Below are 15287 nucleotides of genomic sequence, written 5' to 3' on the forward strand. Positions count from 1 at the left end.
ACCAGAACTCCGTATCCCATGCCCTCCCCTGATAGCTTTCCTATTCTTTATCCCTCTGGGAGCATGGACCCAGGGTCATTGTGGGATGCAGAAAGTAGAAGGTCTGGCTTCTGTCATTGCTTCCCCGCTGAACATGGGTGTTGACAGGTGGATCCATACTCCCAGCCTGTCTCTCTCTTTCCCTGGTGGGGCAGGGCTCTGGGGAAGCGGAGCTCCAGGACACATTGGTAGCGTCGTCTGTCCAGGGAAGTCTGGTTGGTATCATGTTAGCATTTTTCCCCTTTTTGTTGCCTTTGTTGTTTATCATTGTTGTTGTTATTATTATTATTGTTGTTGTTGTTGGATAGGACAGAGAGAAATGGAGAGAGGAGGGGAAGACAGAGAGGGGGAGAGAAAGACAGACACCTGCAGACCTGCTTCATTGCCTGTGAAGCGACTCCCCTGCAAGTGGGGAGCTGGGGACTCGAACCGGGATCCTTACACTGGTCCTTGTGCTTTGTGCCATGTGTACTTAACTCGCTGTTCTACTGCCTGGCCTCCCATTTTTTAATTTTTTTATTTTATTCTCTTTATTTAAAATTTTTTAAAAATATTTTTATTATTGGATAGAGACAGAAACTGAAAAGTGAGGGGGAGGTAGAGAGGAAGAGAGACAGAGAGACACCTGCAGCCCTGCTTCACCGCTTGTGAAGCTTCCTCCCTGCAGATGGGGACCCAGGGCTTGAACCCAGGTCCTTGTATGCTGTAATGTGTGTGCTTAACCATGTGTGCCACAGTCTGGCTCTCCAGTCTTTATTTTCAGAAAGATTTTATTCATTCATTCATTCATTCATTCATTCATTTATGTGTTTGATATAGATATTAAGACGCAAGGGGAGATAGTGAGTGAGTGAGTGACACCTGCAGCCCTGCTTCACCGCATGTGAAGTTTCCCCTTTGCATTGGGGTACCAGGGGCTTGAACCCAGGTCTCTGATAGTGCAGTGCCTGGCTCAGGCTGGCAGAGGGATGTCTGCTGTGTTTTCTTGCCATTTTAGGAAGATGCAGGTTTCAGATGCCAGCTGTTGTGTCAAGTGACGGTGTCTGATTTACTGGTATCAGCCATGCTGGGGCTTGTCCCCTGTAGTGACTGTGGACCGAAATGCTTGGTCATAATGCAGAATGTATGTGCCCTTTGATGACGGGATAGTAATGATGACTTTGTGCCGCTGCTTCTTTCCCTGCTTCTCAGCAAGCTGGGAGTAAAGTCACTCTTACGTCGTTTCCTTGTCATCCAAAGAAAAAGTAACATGTAGACATTTAACTTATATTCTCTTGTGGAGTTCTGCTCCAAAGCAACAAGTGATGACAGAGACTTAAGATGAGTTAGCTAGGCTGTCTTTTCCCAGAATGATACAAGGCACAGATGAACTAAGATACCGGTCTTTCTCCTCCTTCCTTCCTTCCTTGCTTCCTTCCTGGATAGAGACAGAGAGAAACTGGGAGGTTGGGGTGAAGATCGAGAGAGACAGAGAGACACCTGCAGCCCTGCTCCACTGCTCGTGAAACACCCCACCCCCCCACCCCCCCGCTGGTGGGGACTGGGGGCTTGAACCTTCTTAGTCTAACATGTATGTTCTATCAGCTGCACCGGCCCCAAGGTATTGTTCTTTCAGGATTTTCGTCTCCTGCTTTTCTCTTCTTTATGTTCTCCACCATAAACAACCATGCTCTCCATGGGTGTTTTTCTTCTATAAAAGTAATCCAGTGGGGAGTCAGGCAGTAGCGCAGCGGGTTAAGTGCATGTGGTACAAAGAGCAAAGACTGGCTGGCCTAAGGATCCCGGTTCGAGCCCCCGGCTCCCCACCTGCAGGGGAGTCGCTTCACAGGCGGTGAAGCAGGTCTGCAGGTGTCTGTCTCTCTCTCCCCCTCTCTGTCTTGCCCTCCTCTCTCCATTTCTCTCTGTCCTATCCAACAACAACGACATCAATAACAACAACAATAACTACAACAATAAAAAACAAGGGCAACAAAAGGGAAAATAAATAAATAAATAAATATAAAAGAAAAGTAATTCAGCTTGCAAGAAGAAGGCCAGCTAAAGACAGAAATAATCACCTGTGATTCCACTGCTGGCCAGAGTCCATCACTGTTATTATCCGAGTAGACTTTGCATCTCCACCCCCCACCTCAAGATATAGACAGACAGACAACACACACAGACTTTTAAAAAAGAAAAAACTTTATTTATTGACTAGAGACAGCCAGAAACCAAGAGGTTGGAGGGAGATAGAGAGGGGGAGAGAGACAGAGTGACAGCTGCAGCCCTGCCTCACCAGTTACAAAGCTTTCTCCCTGCAGGTGGGGGCTGGGGGCTCAAACCTGGGTCCTTGCGCACTGTAGCATGTGCACTGAACCAGGTGTGCGCCGCCATCTGCCCTCTTTCACTTTCTAAATAAAATGTATTAACATGTAGTCTGCTAACCCCCTTTAGCGGTCATAGTTATATTCCCTCTGTGAAGCCTCGCCACGGCCACGGCCACGGCCACGGACACGGGGATGCACAGAGATTCTTTTTATGAATTCATAGACGCTGACTCTTATTTATTTTTGTCCCTATTATGTCCATGCAGCTTATCTCAGAGAAAGACAAAGTCTCTGTCTGGGTGCTTTGATTTATGTGCAGACCTAGGCTGTGTTCACGTAGGTACCATCTTCCTGTCCACGTTGACTTGGCGCCTTTCGGTTGAGCGGCTGCTGGTTTCTTGTACACTGACTGCACGGTGCCTCCAGCCTCCAGCCTCCAGCCTCTGGCTTTGGAGTGTTTCTGGGCCGTCTCTTACGGACTTCGCAGGGCTTCCCAGGGATGTGGAGCTAGAGGGACGCATTCACACCCAGCACCATCGCAATCACACTCTGGGGACTTGGTACCATCTCTGCTTCTCAGCCTTCTTCCCAGCCTCCCCTCGACAGATATCCTCAGCAGACTCTGCAGCCTGATAGAGAGGAGATGGAGATGCAGGTGTTGGGCACCGTGGTCCCAAAATTCCCTTCGGGTGTGTTTGAGATTCCTTTTCTGGACTTTGGGGTGGGTGTTTCCCGTGGGCTTGAAAATTCTCTGTCCTGTGTGTTGGGACTGAGTGTTCATTCAAGATCCATTCAATGAATGTGGTTGGTAGTTTTCTCTAGGTTTTGGGCTTGTAACTCAGTAGCTGGAAATAATAATACACTGTTCTCAACACGCAGTGAGCTGTTAGGCCTCACACAAAAGGAAGGGAAAAAAATATTACATGTTCTTTTAAAATAGGTGCATACAATTCTTCCTTGCTTTTTAAAATCTGTCTTATCCCACCTACTCCCATTGCTGCTGGGCCTTTAGCACTCCAGCTTGACTTTTTCAAACAGATAGACAGATACATAAATAGACAGACAGACAGACAGACCAAAGCCTCCCCCAGTGCAATGGCTAGATGAATCCTGGGTCTTGTGCATGGGCAAGCAGGTGTATTGATAAGTATACTTATTTATTTTTTTTAAAGAATCATTACTGTTTTCCTATACAAGGTAAGAGGAATCTGAGAAAAAGATTTAGAGTATTAGTAAGTGAAAGAAAACTCTATAGATTGTTTTATATGTTGCAGAGTGAATTCAACTTTCAAAAAGAGAAGCACTGTCTTACCATGCACACAGAGGCTGAAATAGCTTTTACATAATAGTTTGGCTTGTTCAAGGAATGCTTGAATAAGATGATCTTTGGTGGTCCAGGAGGTGGTGCAGTGGATAAAACACTGGATTCTCAAGCCCGAGGTCCTGAGTTCAATCCTCGGCAGCACATATACCAGGGCGATGTCCAGTTCTTTTTCCTATCTTTCTCATTGCTAAATAAAATCTTAAAGGAATAGCACATTGGATGGTTTTTCTGAAAGGATTCTGTTGAAGATGTAACAGTTAACAACAACAAAATCAATTAGTAAGCTATGACCTCAACACCCAAATTCACAAGTGTTTTCAGACATGTTTCTCCAACGGAGGGACGGTGCGTAGCCAGCTGTCTGTGTGGCTCTCTTCCACGACTCTGAAATTTGATTCTGATTTAATCGTCCTGGAGTGTTTTCAACTATTCTTGGCATCTGCTCTGAGCAAGCATCTTAACACCTGCTTTCCTGTTAGCGGGGAAAAGCATTCAGGTCCCTCAAACAAGAAATTCCTTCTTGAAAAAATGACCCTTTCTATTTAAGTCCCTTGAGTACTTATCCTGGAGCAGCAGATCCCCTGTGAGTTGGGCCTGGGTATATACATTTTAAGACAACCCCCTCCCCCACATAATTATTAGGCTCATATAAGTTCGAAAATATACCTTTTTGGTCTTTGCCAGCAACTTCTATAAATGGAGACAATTCTCTCCCAGGTTTATACCTGGCCGGTGTGAATTTGTAGAATCACGAGAAGTGATAGATATTTTTTTCCTGGGACACTAGGAGGAAGAGGCCACAATTCCAATGAGAGTAGCAGAAAATTGAAGTTCCCAGCTAGCTGGAGTTGTCAGAGTTCAGAGCACAGCACTGAGGACAAATTGCTTTCATTCCACTCATTTTAGCAGTTTGCCAGGTGTTATTTCCATTTGTTGAAGATGGTAGCAGCACAGTTTGAGGGCTCTTGAAATAGGTTTGAATGTATAAAATATAAATAGGAAACATTTTGTTTTCTTCCCTCCTTTCTTTCCCCTTCCTTCCTTCCTTCCTTCCTTCCTTCCTTCCTTCCTTCCTTCCTTCCTTCCTTCCTTCCCTCCTTTCTTTTTGGCCTCCAGGGTGATCACTGGGGCTTGGTGCCAGCACCCAGAATCCACTGCTTCTGGTAGCCATTTTCTTTTATCTTTTTATTGGATAGGACAGAGAGAAATTGCGAGAGGAGGGAGAGAGAAAGAGAGACACCTGCGGACCTGCTTCACCAATTGTGAAGCATCTCCCACTGCAGGCGAGGAGCCGGGGCCTCGAACCCAGGTCCTTGCACTTAGTACTTATGTGTGCTTAACTGCGCCCAGCCCCTTGCCTGTCTGTTTTTTTTTTTTATGTTGTTTCTTTTTAGCCAAGGAGCAGAGAATCAGATTGCCCACGTTTTCAAGGCTTGGTTTGATTTACTCTTAGTCTCCTGTTCTCAGTTTTCTGAATTGACATTTTGTTAAATCATGAATAGCTGAAATAGTATCATGCCTGTGATCACCGGTGACTGTATCCGTGTGTGGGAACTCTTTGAAGCCTGGAGCTGGTTTTTGTTCTGGCTTAGTCTTCACTATCTGTCACGCTGTCTTGGTTTGTGACAGGCTTACGTTCTGTCCTCCTGCCCTCTGTGTCCCGCCGTTAACCCAGGCATTACCAAACCGATCATGGGGGGAACACACTTGACTTACTTCCTGATGTGCGAGCCAGTCACCGGAGACTAACCGGAAAGGCTTAAACTAAGGTGCCGGTCCCCTGAGTCGTTCCCCTGAGTGCGTAACCTGGAGAAGCAGGATCCCCTGTGAGTTGGACCTGGGCATATGCATTTCAAGACTCCCTCCCCACAATCATCGGGCTCAGACAAGTTTGAAAACAGAGCTTTTAGGGCCTTTCCAGCATCAGGTCATGCGGCCTACCTGTGAGCTTTCTCCAGCCGTTGACTACAGATCAATTTGTGTGTTTATGACAATGAGACGAGCATGTCATTGACATACGTCTAGTTGAGACTTCATCAAGACTCTGTTTTCTAATTGTTGCTTGTATGACCATGTATGTGTCTGATAAGGGAGTTTTTTTTCCCCCTCTCTTTAGGTTTGAAACCCTTTGTTGTCAAGACTGACTAAAAGGTTTCATTGCAGCATGGGGGGGGTCATATTTTTAGAATATGCATATCTTGAGCGATGGGAGTGGGTTAGAAATTCCTGGGCTTTTCTTGTCTTTTTTTTTTTTTTTTTTTGAGTTAATTTCTTATTGAGTCTTGTGTCTAGGAAAAGCCGTGACGGCCAACTAATGATGGGGTCCGCCTTTCAGAGAGAGCGTTTCTGTGATTACTAAGTCTGCGAGCTCAGCGTGTGTTAAGTGCCCGAATGAAAGGGTGCAGGTGGGAGTTACAGGGCGCAGTTGGCAGAACTTTGAGTCATGTTTGGACGTGGCATTGACACTGACTTTGCCTGATGTAAGAGACTTGCAGAAACCAGGCCCAAGCAACTGCTTTAGGGTAGATGCATGTTAGAATGCTTTATTTTTAGTCCGTTTTTTTAAATATATTCTCTTTATTTATTTATTGGATAGACACAGCCAGAAATCAAGAGGAAAGGGGAAATAGAGAGGGAGAGAGACAGAGAGACACCTGCAGCCCTGCTTCACCCCGCGTGAAGCTTTCCACCCTGCAGGTGGGGACCAGGCCCTCGAACCCGGGTCCTCACGCATTATAATGTGTGCTCAACCAGGTGTGCCACCGCCCGGCCCCCACGTTCGAATGTTTCAATCACTTGACACCGATTTCCCCCAGCAAATTGTGACTTTCTAGATGTTGTGACGTGTGTCGTTTTTTTTTTTTTTTTTGGTTTGTTTTCATGGTGACTGGTCTGTGAGGTTTCACTTTTCAGATACATTAGTCAGTCTCATGGAGTCTCCATTCCTTGCCTTCCCTTCAGGTGAGGTGGGTACATCCTTGTGGACCATGCTTTTACTATAGATGTCTTATTTATATATTTGTTATTGGAGAAAGACAGAGCAATTGAGAGGGGAGAGAGAAAGAGAGACACCTGCAGCCCTGCTTCACTGTTCATGAAGCTTTCTCCATGCAAGTGGGGGTACTACAGATGTCTCAGTCTGTGGTTTTGGGGAAATGAACTTTTTCTAGAAGCAATGTCTTCTGAAAGCTTAGTCCGTCATAAAATCCCTATTATAGAGAGAGTTACAATGAAATGGATGTGAAAAATATTTTCTGTTATCTTAGTCAGTATGAAGAAGTTATTTATGTCTCATGCGAACGAACCCTGTTGTCTTTTGGCTAGTACTCCAGTTTTGAATTAAATGGAATTGATGAATTAAGACCACACTCTTCACTCAAAATGAAAGGCTCCTTGCTTTTTTTTTTTTTTTTTTTTTTTTTTTTAAAAATAAGAGGTTTCTTTCAAACCAGAGTGCCTGAATCATAACGAGAGAGAGAGAATATGTGATGTTTTCCTTTGAAAGATAATAAAACTTCTAGTCCTTAAAAATTTTTATTAGTGATTTAATAATAATATTAAGATTGTAAGATAACAGGGGTACAGTTGCACACAATTCCCACCACCAGAGTTCTGTGTCCCATCCCCTCCATTGGAAGCTTCCCTATTGTTTATTTCTCTGAGAGTATGGACCCAAATTCTTTATGGGGAGCAGAAGGTGGGAGTCTGGCTTCTGTAAGAAGAAAAAAAAAAAGGAAAAGAGGGTATTTCGAAATAAGGCCATAAACAAAATGAAAAGTCAACCCACAGAATGGGAGAAAATCTTTGCAACCAGGGGTGCCAGGCAGTGGTGCACCTGGTTAAGCGCACACATTACAGTGCACAAGGACCCGGGTTCGAGCCGTCTGGTCCTCACCTGCAGGGAGAAAGCTTCACAAGTGGTGAGGCAGGTCTACAGGTGTCTCTCTGTCTCTCTCCCTCTCTATCTCCCCTCCCCTCTCAATTTCTCTGTGTCTCTATCCAATAATAGATATATAAAAAGAAAAAGAAAGCCTTCGCTTAGTGAGGGATTAGTGTCTAGAATACACAAGGACTCATACTATTTGATAGCACAAAATTCCCTGTACAATCCAGTTAAAACTGAGTGGGTGGAGAGAGGGAACAGGTTTCCAAAGCACAGAGATAAGTCCACAGAGACATGAAAATGCTCAGTGCTGGCGAACTATCAAGAAAATGCCAAAGGTCGGGGGGGGGATCCCTGGGAGTCGGGTGGTAGCACACGGAGTTAAGTGCACACAGTGCAAAGCAAAGGGATGGGCGCAAAGATCCAGGTTCAAGCCCTCAGCTCCCCACCTGCGCCAGGTGGGGAGGTCACTTCACTTCAGGTCTGCAGGTGTCTCTCTTTCTCTTCCCCTTCTCTGTCTTCCCTTCTTTTCTCAGTTTCTCTCTGTCCTATCCAACAACAACAAAAATGGAAAAAGATAGACTTAAGGAACAGTGGATTCATACTGCAGGCATAGAGCCCCAGTGATAACCCTGGAGGCCAAAAAAGTTAGAGTGAGGGAGTCAGGTGGTGGCGCAGCGGGTTAAGCGCAGGTGGCGCAAAGCACAAGGACCAGCATAAGGATCCCGGTTCAAACCCCCGGCTCCCCACCTGCGGGGTTTCACTTCACAGGCAGTAAAGCAGGTCTGCAGGTGTCTGTCTTTCTCTCCCCCTCTCTGTCTTCCCCATCTCTCTCGCTTTCTCTCTGTCCTATCCAACAACGACGACAGCAATAAAAACAACAATAATAGCAACAACAACAACAACAATAAACACCAACGGCAACAAAAGGATTGGAGATAAAAGTAAAGATAAAATAAATTAAAAAGTTAGAGTGAAATGTTGGTTCACACCTGATAGGGTGACTGTTATCATAGAGAGCAGAATAAGGAAACCCCAGTACACTGTTGGTGGACGTGTCAGCTGGGCAGCCTCTCTGGACAACACTGTGGAGCATCTCAGAATAATAAAAAAAAACAAAAAAAACCACCATGTCATCCGGTAACTGCATATTGGGGTTATGCCTAGAGAATCATCTAGAACGAGCCCGTTGTTCAGTGCGGCATTATTCTCCATAGACAAGGTGTGGAGATGTCTGTGTGCCTGGCAAGGCACGAGTGGATACAGAAGATGCGAGAAGTGCACATGCTTACATGCATAATAGCGAGCCACGAAAGCAAAGCCATTCGCGTCAACGGATCTGGCCAGAGGAGAGAGCAAGGACTGTTTTTCAGAATGAGAAATCTGAAGTCAAAGAAGCAGCAACTAGGATGGTGCTTATCAGGGGTAAGGGCGGCAAGAGAAACCCAGATATTGGACCCGCAGACCACACTTAGGGGAGAGAGGTTTTGTAACTCTAGCATGGAACATAGTGATGGCGGTAGAGAGACTGATGACTCTGGGAGAGCAGCTCTGAATGTTCTCGCCACAAAAACACGGTAACTATGTGGGGTAATGCAGGTTTGCTCACCACGCTAAGGCGTAATTATTTTGCAATGTGTAAGTGTATCAAATCAACATGGTACACCCCTCAGACTTACACAATATTCCATGTTAATTATGTCTCAATGAAGCTTGTGGGGGCAGAGGAAAGCATATATTACTTAGGTTCTAAAATATTGCTTGGTTGATAATCGCAGAAAAACAGCATAGTTGTGGGAGGAGAAAAAGGGTCTCAGAAAAACACCCCGAAGCTTCTTTATAATAACTTTATACCCTTTAAAAAAATAACCTAAGTTTTTCTTCCATGTCTTGAATAAATATGTACAATTCAATTTTTATATACATAAGAAACCGCTATCATCTCAAAAGAAGAAAAAATGGAAGGTAGGTGATTGTGGGTTTCTTCATTAAAATTTTCTGAAATTTTTTTTTAACTTGAGTGTCCTATGATAAGATCACACCATGCATTTATTCACAAAGAATAGATTCCATGTAGGAAATAGCAGATTCTCTCTCCATATCTCTCTCTCTCTCTGTCTCAGACAGAACATAGGTAGAAACAGGTCTTGCATTCTATGACCATCCGTTTTTTATTTTTTTAAATTCTATTTATTTATTTTTTGTTGTGCTTGTTATTGGATAAGACAGAGAGAAATGGAGAGAGGAGGGGAAGACAGAGGGAGAGAAAAAGATATAGACACCTGCAGACCTGCTTCACCGCTTGCGAGGCAACCCCACTGCAGGTGGGGAGTTGGGGGCTCGAGCTGGGGTCCTCATACAAGTCCTTTTGTACCATGTGTGCTTAACCCGCTGTGCTACTGTCCACCCTCCTTTGACCTTCCTTTGCTTCCAGAATAAGTCACCTCATGCAACATGAATTCTGTGAGATTCGTTTTTCTTTTTCTTTTTTTTTTTGGTATTTTATTTTATTTATTTATTCCCTTTTGTTGCCCTTGTTGTTTTATTGTTGTAGTTACTATTGTTATTGTCGTCGTTGTTGGATAGGACAGAGAGAAATGGAGAGAGGAGGGGAAGACAGAGAGGGGGAGAGAAAGATAGACACCTGCAGACCTGCTTCACCTGCAGGTGGGGAGCCGGGGTTCGAACCGGGATCCTTATGCTGGTCCTTGTGCTTTGCGCCACCTGTGCTTAACCCGCTGCGCTACAGCCCGACTCCCGAGATTCGTTTTTCTATGCTCCAAGACTACCGATCACTTTTATTTCTTTAGTTTACCTCCAAAGAGCAAACATCTTAATTATTAGTTGATATTAGAGAAAGAAGCTCGTTTGGTCAGTGAAATATGTGTATTTCACTTGTGTCTCATTTTGTCAGGTGAATGACCTCTTTGACTACTGGCTAAAGTGTCAAGAACTTAGTGACTTGTATAATTGTGCCACGATTCATGTTCACTGATGTCCCTTCTTGATAGGGGAAGTTAAAATGATGGCATTCTGACTGAACAAGATAAACACGTCAGACAGATAATTTTTTACATTGTTCGTTTATTCCGTCCGTGTGGCTTCGGTTCAGTAAACAATTTTTACTGCTTAATATATTTGGGAAACAGCTGCGAGTGCTGAGGGGAGATTCTCTGACCTTACAAAAGTCTCGCCCAGTGAGAAGATAGATAAAGGACAAGAGTCTGGGATGTGGCAGGGAGTAGGGGGAGGACATGGCCTGAGAGGAGGCCAGAGAGCTGGACACCAGTGAATAGGAAAGAGATGGTTTTGGTGAGGTAATCGGTGAAGGCTAGGAGCACACAACAGCCTGCAGTGAGGAAGATTGCAGAGACATCAGTGTTACTGGGGTACAGCAGACAACCAAGCAGAGAGGGAGAGGGGGAATGGGAGAGGGAGAGAGGGAGGGAGGAAGAGGGAGAAGGAGAGGGAGAGAGGGAGGGAGAGGCAGAGAGGGAGAGGGAGGGAGGGAGAGAGAGAGGGAGGGAGAGGGAGAGAGAGGGAGAAGGAGGGAAGGAGAGAGGGAGAGGGAGGGAGGGAGAGAGGGAAAGGGAGGGAGGGAGGGAGAGAGAGAGAGGGAGGGAGGGAGGGAAGGAGAGGGAGAGGGAGAGAGGGATAAGGAGAGGGAGAGAGGGAGAGGGAGGGGGAGAGAGAGAGAGAGGGAGAGAGGGAGAGGGATAAGGAGAGGGAGAGAGGGAGAGGGAGGGAGAGAGGGAGGAAGCTGGAGAGGAGACAGTATAACAAAGACAGGAAGAGAGGGAGAGAGGGAGGGAGGGAGAGAGGGAGGAAGCTGGAGAGGAGACAGTATAGCAAAGACAGGAAGAGAGGGAGAGGGAGAGGGAGAGGGAGAGGGGGGGAAGCTGGAGAGGAGATAGTGGAGCAAAGACAGGTGAGTGGTCGTGGCAGTTTGTAGTATAAAGGCTGTCGAAAAGCTCTGACCTGCCAGACTGTGAGGTGCTAGAAAGAAAGGCCTATCTGTAGAAGGAAACACTGCAGATGGGCAGAGAACATCAAGCGAAAAGCTTGCTGTGCACTGGCAGAGACGGCGGTGTCTGACACTAAAACATCGTCTGGGAGTTGGGATTGTTAGAGACTCTGGAGTCATGGTTCCCAGGATTTCCGACTGCGGAGTGAGAGCTGAGAGTGTCTGGAGAGTGACATGTGTAGATTGACATGGGGCACTGGGGGCAGGAGAGTCACTGGAGTAGAAGGCTTCAGGAGTTGGGAAAGGGACTCGTGTTCAAACAGGAACGTCTCTGTCCAGTTGGGACACCTCGCCGATTCTGCAGTGCCTTTGACACAATCCAGCAGACATGTCCTTAGCTCAAGAGGAAGATCAGAGTCCAAGATAAGTACCCGAGGGAGGCAGGGAGGGAGGCAGGGAGGCCTAACGGGGAAGGCCAGTGCTCTCCTGAAGCAGTTGCTAAGGTACCCCGATACTTGGAAAACTCCGCACACAAGTGGACTTGAAGCCCAAACAGGAGTCCACACCATGGGGCACAGGCTCGGCCCCCAGGAAGGGAAGACACAGAGAGGTCCAAGGGAGAATTGGTGTGTAGCTTTCTCTGCTTGCTTTTATTTCACATACAATCCGGGTAAAGCGTGTACACCCCTTCTATCAGGTGGCTAAAGGCTTGCTCTCTTCTACACTTGGCTGAAGGTGGCACTTGGACAGCCGTATATGACTCTGGTAAATACTGTTTCCTAGACTACGGACGCTGTTAGCTGCAGATTGAGGCATAGGGACTAATGTCAGCTTACAGAGTTTCTTTCATGATTGGTGTATGTGTGTTGGAAAAAAAATAATAATAGTGTGCTTCCTGTTACAAAATACGCTCTCACAATGGAATGCTACTCAGCTATTAAAAATAATGAATTCACCGTCTTCACCTCCTCTTGGATGGAGCTTGAAGGAATCCTGTGACGTGAGATCAGCCGGAAAGAGAAGGATGAAGATGGGATGATCCCACTCATGGATAGAAGTTGAGAAATAAGAACAGAAGGGAAAACACGAAGCAGAACGTGGACTGGAGTTGGTGTATTGCACCAGAGTAAAGGCCTCTGGGGCGTGTGTGTGTGTATGTGTGTGTGTGTGTGTGTGTGTGTGTGTGTGTTCAGGGCCAGGAACATGATGGCAGAGGAGGACCTAGTGGGGGTTAAGAGTGTCCTGTGGAAAACTGAGAAATGTTTCACATGAACCAACTATTGTATTTTACTGTCGACTAAACCATTAATCCCCCAATAAAGAAAAAAAAAAACTCCGAGAATTTTTTTTTTTTTTGCCTCCAGGGTTATTATTGCTGGGGCTCTGCTCCTGGAGGCTATTTTTTCCCTTTTGCTGCCCCTGTAGTTTATGGTTGTTGTCATTGTTATTGTTGCCACTGATATTCTTGTTGTTGGATAGGACAGAGAGAAACTGAGAGAGAGAAGGAGAGAAAAACAGACACCTGCAGACCTGCTTCACCATTGTGAAATGACTCCCCTGTCCCAGAATTCTTAGTTTAGTTAAAAAATATTACTCTGCGTAATGTTTACCTTAGAGTCAAGTTCGTGTGTTTCCTGTGTCGCGGGGAACTGGGTATCAGTTGCATTATGAGTCTTGTGAACATTTCCTCATGTAGCTTACTGCCGTGCTCTCTTCCCAAACCTCAGTTCACTTAGACTGGGAAGATGTCCCCCATGGATTTGGGACAGGGTGTGAACACGCCCTTCCTCTCTGGAGTGTTGTGTGCTGTGTCTATGTATGTATTTCTGTCTGTAGATAACACATTCTTTCTCTGAGTAAAAGTCGTGCATTTCTGCATTTGACCACTCCATTCTCCCTCTCTCTTGCTCGGAGAAGAGGATATTCAAGTTGCCTAAACCTTTTCGCTCCGAGTCTGCAGAATGGGGGCTGCGGTTGGCCTCCGGCTCTGTGACCTGCCCTGTTTTGGCGAGGAGGGGGTTAAGGCCACTTCTGGAGCTGCAGGTGTTTACTCACAGCCTGCTGGCTCCTAGGTGTGTGGCTACACCCGGTTTCATTCACTCCTGACAACCACTCCTGGCCTGTTTAACTGGTGAAGGTTGTTTTTGTTTAACAAGGTGGAGCCCGCACTGGGTCTCGGGTGAGCCTGGGCCCAGGGGCGTCGTGTGCAAGGCCTGTGCCCACTGAGGGCTGGTCACCCGTGTGGCCTGGTCTCTGCCCGGCCTGCCCTCAGCTCGTCTCCCTTCCTGGAGGACTGAGCAGAAACACAGGCTGGGTGTCTGGACGCGGCGGGCTGCTTCGCGGGCTCTTAGTTTCTTCTGTAGTTAGATTTGGAGTCTGAGTCAGCTTAGAGCTGGCTTTTCTGATGGACTGAAATGGCAGATGGGTTAGTGAGGAAGCCGGCCAAGAGGCATCACACCTTTTCTGGGACCTCTCGGAAGGATTCTGTGAAGGCCCTGAGGGTTTCAAGGTCACTGAACCGCAGAAGAAGAACTTCAGAAACCAGCAAAAGGCAGGTTGGTACAGAGGTTTGTGGCTCGGGTAAGTTCCCTTTGGCTCTGAAAAGAGCACTGATGCTTTCTGTGAACTCTCTCTCTCTTAAAAAACATTTTATTACATTTTATTTTATTGAGAGAGTGATCCAGTGAGAAATACCAGAGCCCTGCTGAGCTCTGGCTGATGGTGCTGCTGGGGATTGAACCTGGGACCTCAGAGGCTCAGGCAGGAGAGTCTTTTGCAGAACCATGATGCTGTCTCCTCAGCCCCGCTTTCTGTGAACTCTTCAGTCTTGTCTTTGAAAAGTTTTCTTGGATCAGTTTGAACATTTTATTTTATCAATTTACAAATAAATTCTTCGTTTCATTTCCACCAGCTTGTGGTTTTGATTATTTTGTGTCTGTTTATTCATTTGTTATAGGAGTTTAGCTTACAGCGTCCAGAGCACAGCCTTCGTGTTTACAGAGGGTTCTGATTACGAACATGAGGTACTCTACGGAAACGTAGCTCTGGTGAAGACAGTTCTGCTGTCACAACTGTCTCCCTGAGGCACTAGTCGAGTTTGCTTTACGATCAGAATATTAAGAGAAACAGCAGATTGCTCTTTTAGGAATTCCATAGGAATATTACTTTTCAATATTCCTTGGAATTATACATACTTTTCTTAAAATATCCTTTGAGACAACTGCATAGAATGTCAATGATAGGAAGAGAAGCTGTGTGCTTTCTTGGTGTTTTTTTTCTTTTTTCCCCCAGTAACTTTAGGCAGCTTTTAACAGTAAGCTCTGTTAGGAAAGCCGTTTTTTAATTTGCGCTTAATAGTGGTTTGCGAAGTTCTGTCATCACAGAGTGTCCATGGTTCCACACCCCACCCACCACTAATAAATAAAATTTAAAAAGATTCCTTTTCTAGACATTTTTTTTTGGGATTACTTTCTTACTTCCCAAACAACAATAGGTTAAAAAGAAAAAAGAAAACCAGCCTCACATGGAAAATGTTTTTTTTTTTCCTTCACAACTTTTTGCATGAGAGCCTTGGGCTATGAGTGCCACCCAGTGGGCTTTTGCTAGAATATTTACTCCTGAGCTCCATTAACAATGAGCTAAGATCCCAAGAGTCCAGCGCTCTGTGCCTGTGACATTACAAACATCCCCCCTTTGCACTGTTTCCTTCTTAGAATTTCGACCCAGCTCACGTCTGTGACACTGATCTGACCACTGCATCTCCCTGTGGCT

At 45.8% G+C, this 15287-nt stretch overlaps 1 protein-coding gene across 13 annotated transcripts in view; it reads left to right on the forward strand.

The window, feature by feature from the left end:
- The window catches only part of PARD3 (par-3 family cell polarity regulator), a 652495-nt gene that overhangs the window by 103209 nt on the left and 533999 nt on the right, over positions 1–15287 (forward strand). Inside the window, exon 1 of one of the 13 annotated variants that reach the window (XM_060192487.1) lies at positions 13703–14071. The exons of the other annotated variants lie outside the window; for them this stretch is intronic. Coding sequence (XP_060048470.1) covers positions 13931–14071 — 141 coding nt within the window. The 5' untranslated portion in view covers positions 13703–13930. Of the gene's footprint in view, positions 1–13702; positions 14072–15287 lie in introns of those variants that run through there. 13 annotated transcript variants of the gene reach the window in all.

The sequence above is a fragment of the Erinaceus europaeus genome, chromosome 6 (genome assembly GCF_950295315.1).
Source record: "Erinaceus europaeus chromosome 6, mEriEur2.1, whole genome shotgun sequence".
In the NCBI taxonomy this organism is placed as follows: domain Eukaryota; kingdom Metazoa; phylum Chordata; class Mammalia; order Eulipotyphla; family Erinaceidae; genus Erinaceus; species Erinaceus europaeus.